General features: G+C 37.9%; 1 protein-coding gene across 1 annotated transcript; it reads right to left on the bottom strand.

The window, feature by feature from the left end:
- Window positions 1–330: 330 nt before the first annotated feature.
- Window positions 331–8,911, bottom strand: LOC105285792 (protein argonaute-2). The gene is made up of 7 exons (XM_026974593.1): window positions 8,434–8,911; window positions 6,953–7,093; window positions 6,590–6,870; window positions 6,195–6,501; window positions 5,888–6,110; window positions 1,032–1,179; window positions 331–949 (listed from the first exon to the last, which is right to left on the bottom strand). Exons 1-7 carry the CDS (start codon window positions 8,450–8,452, stop codon window positions 650–652), a joined length of 1,419 nt encoding a protein of 472 aa, XP_026830394.1. The 5' UTR covers window positions 8,453–8,911; the 3' UTR covers window positions 331–649.
- Between the last annotated feature and the right edge of the window lie 2,910 nt (window positions 8,912–11,821).

Raw genomic sequence — 11,821 nt, 5'->3', positions numbered from 1 at the left:
CTATGGAGGTTAGAGAAACGAGGAAGCGTCGACAGTGGAATCGTGAAGATTTGGCCAAGGCTGTGGCAGCAGTATTTTTATAAAAATATCTAATAAAGTTTTTTACTTGCAATACTGACGTATTTTGCACTTTTAACACCGATTTCTCAAGGTATCTTATATTAGGAGCACACTTTCGCGATTTTGCGTAAAGCTCTTTTTTCAAATTTTAATTTTCAGAAAAAATAATATTTAAATTAGATTTTTCATTTCACCAACTTAAAGCTTATTAAATTCTCTTCAAGAGAACGTATTACATTTTTAAATTCTGCTATAGATTTCCTTACATTCGGAAAATCGATATGGTATCTCATAATCGGGGACTTTCCTCTACATCATTTTAATTAAAACGTAAATGTCACGAGTGCTGTTACGCGAAACACGAATAAAATCGAATAAAAAAGATAAATAATATAAATCAAGAATAAGCCTAACAATCAAAATTATACATCCTATATATGTATATCGTGAGCAACAGTTTCATGATCTCGCAGATTCACAAATACAGAGAAATATAGCAAAATGACTTGGCGAAATTTCGATGCTCTACTAAAGACTTCTGCCAGAAAGAATTAATAATTATATTAGCCTCCGCAAATGTGTGACTCGGCTAGACCTGACTGATCCAGTTGCAAGTGTTTCTCACCTGTCCACTGAGGGAGCTTACGCGCCCTCCGTACTGCAGTTTGGGCGGTGGCAGGACACGACCCCTGACCTCCATCATACTATTCGATATGGTCAATCCGAATTCCTGTACGTAGGAGTCATTGTTAAAGTCGGCTCTCCTAACGAGATTGTTGATCTCCCGTTCACGATCCGGTGCGGAGCGCGCGGTCGCTTTGATCATAGTCGAAGTCTGCATATCGGTCAGCTTCTTGATGCAGCGTTGTCCGGCAACGATATTGCAAACCTGAACACCAGAATAGAATTGCTTCAATTGTTTATTCCTTAACGGAAAAAAACGAAAGGCTTTAAATCTCGGAGATGCCAACCTCGAGCGGCAGATACGTGTGCTTGTGTTCCTGACCAACTTGCAGGCAGGGCAGATGCGGGTGACGCAACTTCATCTTATACTTATCTAAAAAGTATTTGGCAACTGTACATTCGACCGTCTGCCCGTTATCCAGTTGCAATGGAAATCTGAAATTCAGTCCGTAACGATAATAATAATGCACATTTACTTTCACCCTCGCTACATACAGGGTGTCTCTCTTATCATCCACCAGCCACTAAGTACCGCAGCGTTATTTCTTATGGAAAATTGAGTCGAAAAGCCCTCAACTATTGGGTTGGCCAAAAAGTAATTGCGTTTTTTTCCAATAGATGGACATACATGTCTTGAAATGTAACTAACTTCATTCTAAACCGCAAATTCATTATGTAGGTTAACAACACACAGTTCAAGCTTGTTTTACAAAAAGAAAGTACACGATTTCGTTAACAATTGTTTTTTGCCGTCGATTTCAAAATGGAAAATCAAAAAGAACATTTTCCTCATATTTTGTTTTATTACTTCCGAAAAGGGAAAAACGCTGTGCAAGCTCATAAAAAGTTATCTGATGTATATGGCGAAGATGCTTTAAAACTGCGGCAGTGTCAAATTGGTTTACTAAATTTCGATCTGGAGATTTTAATGTGAAAGATGCACCACGCTCAGGAAGGCCAATCGAAATTGATGATGACAAAACAAAGGCACTGATCGATTCCAATCGGCGTTTAACGACACGAGAGATTGCTGAGAATCTTAACATATCGAAATCGAGTGTTGAAAACCATTCAAAACGACTTGGATACATTAGTAAGCTCGATATTTGGGTACCACGTGAGCTCAAAGAAATTCATCTCACTGAGCGTATTGATATCTGCGATTCTCTTTTGAAACCTGAGGAAAATGATCCATTTTTGAAACGTATGATAACAGGCGACGAAAAATCGATCGTCTACAACAACGTCAAACGAAAAAGATCGTGGAGCAAGCGTGATGAACCTGCTGAAAGCACTTGAAAAGCAGATATTCACCAAAGAAAGATTATGCTGTCAGTCTGGTGGGACTTTAAAGGTATTGTGTATTTTGAGCTGCTTGCAAGGAATCAAACCATTAATTCAGACGTATACTGTCGTCAACTGGATAAATTAAACGATGCCATCAAACAGAAACGTCGAGAATTGGTGAATCGCAAAGGTGTTGTGTTTCACCATGATAACGATAGACCACGTACAAGTTTGGTCACTCGTGAAAAATTGTTGCAGCTTGGATGGGATGTGTTACCATGATGTTACCACATCCACCATATTCGCCAGACCTGGCACCATCAGATTACCATTCGTTTCGTTCTTTGCAAAACGCCTTGAATGGTAAAACCTTTACTGCTGATGAGGATATAAAATCGTTCTTGGAATTGTTTTTTGCTGAAAAAGATAAGAACTTTTTTGAGCGCGGAATCATGAAGTTGCCTGAAAAATGGCAAAAGATAATCAAACATAATGGACAATATATTGTTTAATAAAGTTTTTGTTTCCCATGAAAAATTCGCCTTTTATTTATATAAAAAAAAACGCAATTACTTTTTGGCCAACCCAATATATGGCGAAGATGCTTTAAAACTGCGGCAGTGTCAAATTGGTTTACTAAATTTCGATCTGGAGATTTTAATGTGAAAGATGCACCACGCTCAGGAAGGCCAATCGAAATTGATGATGACAAAACAAAGGCACTGATCGATTCCAATCGGCGTTTAACGACACGAGAGATTGCTGAGAATCTTAACATATCGAAATCGAGTGTTGAAAACCATTCAAAACGACTTGGATACATTAGTAAGCTCGATATTTGGGTACCACATGAGCTCAAAGAAATTCATCTCACTGAGCGTATTGATATCTGCGATTCTCTTTTGAAACCTGAGGAAAATGATCCATTTTTGAAACGTATGATAACAGGCGACGAAAAATCGATCGTCTACAACAACGTCAAACGAAAAAGATCGTGGAGCAAGCGTGATGAACCTGCTGAAAGCACTTGAAAAGCAGATATTCACCAAAGAAAGATTATGCTGTCAGTCTGGTGGGACTTTAAAGGTATTGTGTATTTTGAGCTGCTTGCAAGGAATCAAACCATTAATTCAGACGTATACTGTCGTCAACTGGATAAATTAAACGATGCCATCAAACAGAAACGTCGAGAATTGGTGAATCGCAAAGGTGTTGTGTTTCACCATGATAACGATAGACCACGTACAAGTTTGGTCACTCGTGAAAAATTGTTGCAGCTTGGATGGGATGTGTTACCATGATATTACCACATCCACCATATTCGCCAGACCTGGCACCATCAGATTATCATTCGTTTCGTTCTTTGCAAAACGTCTTGAATGGTAAAACCTTTACTGCTGATGAGGATATAAAATCGTTCTTGGAATTGTTTTTTGCTAAAAAAGATAAGAACTTTTTTGAGCGCGGAATCATGAAGTTGCCTGAAAAATGGCAAAAGATAATCAAACAAAATGGACAATATATTGTTTAATAAAGTTTTTGTTTCCCATGAAAAATTCGCCTTTTATTTATATGGAAAAAACGCAATTACTTTTTGGCCAACCCAATATATGGCGAAGATGCTTTAAAACTGCGGCAGTGTCAAAATTGGTTTACTAAATTTCGAACTCGAGATTGTAATGTGAAAGATGCACCACGCTCAGGAAGGCCAATCGAAATTGATGATGACAAAATAAAGGCACTGATCGATTCCAATCGGCGTTTAACGACACGAGAGATTGCTGAGAATCTTAACATATCGAAATCGAGTGTTGAAAACCATTCAAAACGACTTGGATACATTAGTAAGCTCGATATTTGGGTACCACGTGAGCTCAAAGAAATTCATCTCACTGAGCGTATTGACATCTGCGATTCTCTTTTGAAACCTGAGGAAAATGATCCATTTTTGAAACGTATGATAACAGGCGACGAAAAATCGATCGTCTACAACAACGTCAAACGAAAAAGATCGTGGAGCAAGCGTGATGAACCTGCTGAAAGCACTTGAAAAGCAGATATTCACCAAAGAAAGATTATGCTGTCAGTCTGGTGGGACTTTAAAGGTATTGTGTATTTTGAGCTGCTTGCAAGGAATCAAACCATTAATTCAGACGTATACTGTCGTCAACTGGATAAATTAAACGATGCCATCAAACAGAAACGTCGAGAATTGGTGAATCGCAAAGGTGTTGTGTTTCACCATGATAACGATAGACCACGTACAAGTTTGGTCACTCGTGAAAAATTGTTGCAGCTTGGATGGGATGTGTTACCATGATGTTACCACATCCACCATATTCGCCAGACCTGGCACCATCAGATTACCATTCGTTTCGTTCTTTGCGAAACGTCTTGAATGGTAAAACCTTTACTGCTGATGAGGATATAAAATCGTTCTTGGAATTGTGTTTTGCTGAAAAAGATAAGAACTTTTTTGAGCGCGGAATCATGAAGTTGCCTGAAAAATGGCAAAAGATAATCAAACATAATGGACAATATATTGTTTAATAAAGTTTTTGTTTTCCATGAAAAATTTGCCTTTTATTTATATAAAAAAAAACGCAATTACTTTTTGGCCAACCCAATATATGGCGAAGATGCTTTAAAACTGCGGCAGTGTCAAATTGGTTTACTAAATTTCGATCTGGAGATTTTAATGTGAAAGATGCACCACGCTCAGGAAGGCCAATCGAAATTGATGATGACAAAACAAAGGCACTGATCGATTCCAATCGGCGTTTAACGACACGAGAGATTGCTGCTGAGAATCTTAACATATCGAAATCGAGTGTTGAAAACCATTCAAAACGACTTGGATACATTAGTAAGCTCGATATTTGGGTACCACGTGAGCTCAAAGAAATTCATCTCACTGAGCGTATTGACATCTGCGATTCTCTTTTGAAACCTGAGGAAAATGATCCATTTTTGAAACGTATGATAACAGGCGACGAAAAATCGATCGTCTACAACAACGTCAAACGAAAAAGATCGTGGAGCAAGCGTGATGAACCTGCTGAAAGCACTTGAAAAGCAGATATTCACCAAAGAAAGATTATGCTGTCAGTCTGGTGGGACTTTAAAGGTATTGTGTATTTTGAGCTGCTTGCAAGGAATCAAACCATTAATTCAGACGTATACTGTCGTCAACTGGATAAATTAAACGATGCCATCAAACAGAAACGTCGAGAATTGGTGAATCGCAAAGGTGTTGTGTTTCACCATGATAACGATAGACCACGTACAAGTTTGGTCACTCGTGAAAAATTGTTGCAGCTTGGATGGGATGTGTTACCATGATGTTACCACATCCACCATATTCGCCAGACCTGGCACCATCAGATTACCATTCGTTTCGTTCTTTGCGAAACGCCTTGAATGGTAAAACCTTTACTGCTGATGAGGATATAAAATCGTTCTTGGAATTGTTTTTTGCTGAAAAGATAAGAACTGTTTTGAGCGCGGAATCATGAAGTTGCCTGAAAAATGGCAAAAGATAATCAAACAAAATGGACAATATATTGTTTAATAAAGTTTTTGTTTCCCATGAAAAATTCGCCTTTTATTTATATAAAAAAAACGCAATTACTTTTTGGCCAACCCAATATTTTCTTCTGCGATGCTTAATGAAAGAGAAATGTGCACTCGTGCACACTACCGGGCGCGCGAAAGGACGGCGCTGGAATTTACTCAAGAATATCTCTCTCATCAAGCATCGCAGGGAAGAATCGCCTCAACTTTCCACGGGCGGTGGATAAGAAACACCCTGTATGTATCGTTGTCGCTTCGATAATCGCATAGGACTGCCACTTACGATTGCATTTGAGCTGGTTTACGCGTAACATTACATACTCTATACTTTCGCTTCATCGTTCCGCAATGAGTGATCTCGATCTTGAGACCCTTGATTTCTTTGGTAAATTTCACCCTTTGAGAATCCGTGAGCGGTTTCCGCTGTTCGTTGATGTCTCGTATGTCCAGCACTTCGCACATAAATTCTATGACCGGCTGCGCCTTGTAGAACGCAGTGGCGGAAACTGAAACGCAGACGCAGACACAGATGAGCGACGAGCTCACAGAAAAAGCACGAACGTAAGGCAAGGTTTTGTTTGGTTGCTTACCATCGATATTCAACATCATCTTCCATTGCGACGGTCTCACCGACTGGTGGAATCCGAACCACACTTCCCTGCCCCCACCTAACGGATGGTAGTATCCATCCGGCGTACTGAAGAATGATCTACCTACTGGAGTGTATGTCATAGATGGTAAATGCCTCATCACGACGTCTAAAGCGAGGATAGCATCGTACGGAATTTGTCTCGTTCGGCCTTCCAGAGCCTCTTCTAAAGCGAACAACGAAACCTGCGACACCCATTTGATGAGCACTCTGAAAACTCTATCTTTACCCTCACCAGGCAGTGTAACCTGCAAGAATCAAGAATGCAGCGTGAGTCGTGAGTCGTTTGGCATCCAAAATATTTGAAGCGCTACTCGATATGCTTTATCTTCTTACCTCTAAGTCTAATTTATCACTACCGATAGGCAAGGGGTCCCTTGTGTACAAATTATTTCTTCCATCAAACACAGGCTTAAGAGTTCCAAATATTTTAGAATACGCGTGAACCATAGTCTCTATAATTTCCCTATTAACTTTCCGAGGACATTTGTCAGGCTGTATGCTAATGTCGTAGTGATGTACAAAGCCACGTGGCATACTAATCTGGAAGTGGTTGGCTCTCAACCCGATCGGTCTACCTTCCCGTCCTATGTTTGGTCTCCGAGGGCACGTGAATACTGCAAGATCAATTGTTCGTGTAAATGTCTCGGCGTAAAATCCTCTTGTAACAATTGCGCAGAATTGAAAAGGTGCACTCACTTGGCGTTTCCATTGATTGAGGAGGTGCATGTGCCTGTTGTGCAGGTACCAGCCCCATACTGCTAGGAGCTGCGACACTACTGGTCGCCACTCCTGCCGTTCCAACAGAACCGCCACTTGTTGAAGGTCCAGGTGGAGGGGCTGCGGAAATGCAAATTGATGTAAACATAATTTCCCCAAACTCAATATTAATTTTTCTACGTCTTTATCTATATTCGTGTGAAGTTGGAGAATTGGAATCATTAGACCGTGCTTAAAAAATTCTGCTAAATGTTTCTTCAACTTTTTATTTCCTGTTGTTTCTTTAACTTTGAGATTCATCATGGCAGTAACATGACTGCGAAGTAAACAATTTCTACAATATCATCCACAAGTGATGCTGCATCAAGTGATTATTTGACAAAGTGTTAAAGCTTAAGCGGCAGAAGAGTTAAACAACAGATTACGGTATCTGAGTTTCTGTTTTTACATATACCGTCAGTGATTATAACAAAAGAAAAAAAACATTCGTACATGTACATTTAACAAGATAATTAACAAAATATGCTTGCAATAACATCACTTTCCTATCACAAAGAGAAATAATCTGGAGGACTTCGCTATCAGAATTGTTCGACGAACAAATACTAGTTAATACTACTAAAAATACAACTCGGAAGCACCAACGTACCAAATAAAAATAAACGTTTCGAAAGGATATGCAGCTGATTCTGTAGCAAAGCATTTTTTATCAATTTTCCCGGCATACTTCTTAAAGTATATACATTAAACTTTTTCTTTCTAAATCATAAATGCGCAAACTATTTCTGACATGTACGCTTTAACTTTAGATCTCGTCTTTAGCACATATGCTATAAGGATCATACACAGTTACAAATTTATAGGTTGTTACATAAATGACAAGCCTATTCGATCAAAATTTTGGGGATTAATTTTTGTATCTGTAATTAAGATCAACTATGAATAGAGAAAGACGAAACAGAAGATCGTCAGCCAATCGATTGATCAATACGTACAACAGATGCGTTCTATCGAGATGCACCTGGACCTCTATCCTTCTTTGTCTGATAAGATCAGTTTAGAGGGAGAGAAACGACGACAGTGGCCTGGGATTAGGCAACGCATAGAGGTTTAATGGGACTCGGGGCCCCAAAATGATCTGAACGGATCGCGGCCGAGTGACGACACGCGTGCCTGTTGAGCGAGGTTCATCCGAGGTCATTCAGCGTGTCTTCCGCGGAGAACACGCACGAACATCAACGTGACGTCTTCGCGACATGTCGATGGCACTGTCGCTGGACAATGAAGCATCATCAGGGAGGAACACTTTGAGGAGATCTCTCGAACGTCACAGGCAAGCGTACGAACTTGCAAGAAGCTTGGGAAAAAGCTCACGAATTCGCTCGTTGCAGTCATCAACGTGAACGTTCAGCGTATCTATGGGGGAGGTTTTCGTGCTGCTCCGAAGCGAAGGCGCTCACCTTGTCCTGCGGGGTACATTCTCGCTGCTGCCGTGTGCAAAAGACCAGATAACTACTAATAAATAAGTAAAAAATTCAACAGAAGACCCCACTGGCCACACTACACGCTTCCCCACATCACACACTGCGAACGACACCACCGAACGAGACCCGTCCTCCGCAATGGCGTCCGCTAGCGCGGCGCCCATTGGCCGCACTGGCGACCAACCGCCTGACGACAGAGGCGGCGCGGTCGCGACTGCGAGTTCCGCGAGCTGCAATCAGGGAGCGTCTCGCTCGCGCCTCGCGCGGGATTCAAACTGTTTCTTCGCGCACGACGTTGCATCAAGTTTCTTCTTCAAGCATCATGCCTCTTCGCGCGAATCGCATATCGATATTATCGGCAACTTAGAATAGTAATGTACTGCATTATTATATTGTACTGTAATGTATAATATATGTAATAATTTCTCCAAATTATGTTTTTCGATCAATCGATTAAGGGGATGCTGGAGTTGCTAGTGAACTATTTTTTCACTATAGCGATGGTAATTGCAGTTTCGAAAATTCTCTTTATTGCTTGTGCAGAATAAAAAATCCTTTTCCACAAATGAAGTATAGATAGAAAGAAAGTCTGCTCTACAGGGGACTTTATATTCAAAATGGAAAAAAGTTAAAAACTTGCATTTGTCTTTTCTAACTTTTTTCCATTTTGAATATAAAGTCCTGTAGAACGGGCTTTCTTTCTATCTATACTTCATTTGTGGAAAAGGATTTTTTATTCTGCACAAGCAATAACGAGAATTTTCGAAACTGCAATTACCATCGCTATAGTGAAAAAAAGTTAAAAACTTGCATTTGTCTTTTCAAACTTTCTTCCATTTTGAATATAAAGTCCTGTAGAACGGGCTTTCTTTCTATCTATACTTCATTTGTGGAAAAGGATTTTTTATTCTGCACAAGCAATAAAGAGAATTTTCGAAACTGCAATTACCATCGCTATAGTGAAAAAAAAGTTAAAAACTTGCATTTGTCTTTTCTAACTTTTTTCCATTTTGAATATAAAGTCCTGTAGAACGGGCTTTCTTTCTATCTATACTTCATTTGTGGAAAAGGATTTTTTATTCTGCACAAGCAATAAGGAGAATTTTCGAAACTGCAATTACCATCGCTATAGTGAAAAAAAAAGTTAAAAACTTGCATTTGTCTTTTCTAACTTTTTCCATTTTGAATATAAAGTCCTGTAGAGCGGGCTTTCTTTCTATCTATACTTCATTTGTGGAAAAGGATTTTTTATTCTGCACAAGCAATAAAGAGAATTTTCGAAACTGCAATTACCATCGCTATAGTGAAAAAAAAGTTAAAAACTTGCATTTGTCTTTTCTAACTTTCTTCCATTTTGAATATAAAGTCCTGTAGAACGGGCTTTCTTTCTATCTATACTTCATTTGTGGAAAAGGATTTTTTATTCTGCACAAGCAATAAAGAGAATTTTCGAAACTGCAATTACCATCGCTATAGTGAAAAATAGTTAAAACTTGCATTTGTCTTTTCTAACTTTTTTTCATTTTGAATATAAAGTCCTGTAGAACGGACTTTCTTTCTATCTATACTTCATTTGTGGAAAAGGATTTTTTATTCTGCACAAGCAATAAAGAGAATTTTTGAAACTGCAGTTACTATTGCTATAGTGAAAGAAAAGTTAAAAACTTGCATTTGTCTTTTCTAACTTTTTTCCATTTTGAATATAAAGTCCTGTAGAGCGGGCTTTCTTTCTATCTATACTTCATTTGTGGAAAAGGATTTTTTATTCTGCACAAGCAATAAGGAGAATTTTCGAAACTGCAATTACCATCGCTATAGTGAAAAAAAAAGTTAAAAACTTGCATTTGTCTTTTCTAACTTTTTCCATTTTGAATATAAAGTCCTGTAGAACGGGCTTTCTTTCTATCTATACTTCATTTGTGGAAAAGGATTTTTTATTCTGCACAAGCAATAAAGAGAATTTTCGAAACTGCAATTACCATCGCTATAGTGAAAGAAAAGTTAAAAACTTGCATTTGTCTTTTCTAACTTTTTTCCATTTTGAATATAAAGTCCTGTAGAGCGGGCTTTCTTTCTATCTATACTTCATTTGTGGAAAAGGATTTTTTATTCTGCACAAGCAATAAAGAGAATTTTCGAAACTGCAATTACCATCGCTATAGTGAAAAATAGTTAAAACTTGCATTTGTCTTTTCTAACTTTTTTCCATTTTGAATATAAAGTCCTGTAGAACGGGCTTTCTTTCTATCTATACTTCATTTGTGGAAAAGGATTTTTTATTCTGCACAAGCAATAAAGAGAATTTTCGAAACTGCAATTACCATCGCTATAGTGAAAAAAAAGTTAAAAACTTGCATTCGTCTTTTCTAACTTTTTTTCCATTTTGAATATAAAGTCCTGTAGAACGGGCTTTCTTTCTATCTATACTTCATTTGTGGAAAAGGATTTTTTATTCTGCACAAGCAATAAAGAGAATTTTCGAAACTGCAATTACCATCGCTATAGTGAAAAATAGTTAAAACTTGCATTTGTCTTTTCTAACTTTTTTTCATTTTGAATATAAAGTCCTGTAGAACGGACTTTCTTTCTATCTATACTTCATTTGTGGAAAAGGATTTTTTATTCTGCACAAGCAATAAAGAGAATTTTTGAAACTGCAGTTACTATTGCTATAGTGAAAGAAAAGTTAAAAACTTGCATTTGTCTTTTCTAACTTTTTTCCATTTTGAATATAAAGTCCTGTAGAGCGGGCTTTCTTTCTATCTATACTTCATTTGTGGAAAAGGATTTTTTATTCTGCACAAGCAATAAAGAGAATTTTCGAAACTGCAATTACCATCGCTATAGTGAAAAATAGTTAAAACTTGCATTTGTCTTTTCTAACTTTTTTCCATTTTGAATATAAAGTCCTGTAGAACGGGCTTTCTTTCTATCTATATTTCATTTGTGGAAAAGGAGTTTTTATTCTGCACAAGCAATAAAGAGAATTTTCGAAACTGCAATTACCATCGCTATAGTGAAAAATAGTTAAAACTTGCATTTGTCTTTTCTAACTTTTTCCATTTTGAATATAAAGTCCTGTAGAGCGGGCTTTCTTTCTATCTATACTTCATTTGTGGAAAAGGAGTTTTTATTCTGCACAAGCAATAAAGAGAATTTTCGAAACTGCAATTACCATCGCTATAGTGAAAAATAGTTAAAACTTGCATTTGTCTTTTCTAACTTTTTTCCATTTTGAATATAAAGTCCTGTAGAGCGGGCTTTCTTTCTATCTATACTTCATTTGTGGAAAAGGATTTTTTATTCTGCACAAGCAATAAAGAGAATTTTCGAAACTGCAATTACCATCGCTATAGTGAAAAAT

Source organism: Ooceraea biroi, chromosome 13 (genome assembly GCF_003672135.1).
Source record: "Ooceraea biroi isolate clonal line C1 chromosome 13, Obir_v5.4, whole genome shotgun sequence".
Taxonomy (NCBI): Eukaryota; Metazoa; Arthropoda; class Insecta; order Hymenoptera; family Formicidae; genus Ooceraea; species Ooceraea biroi.
Note: the sequence above shows the minus strand (reverse complement) of the source record. Positions and strands in the feature narration are given on the sequence as shown.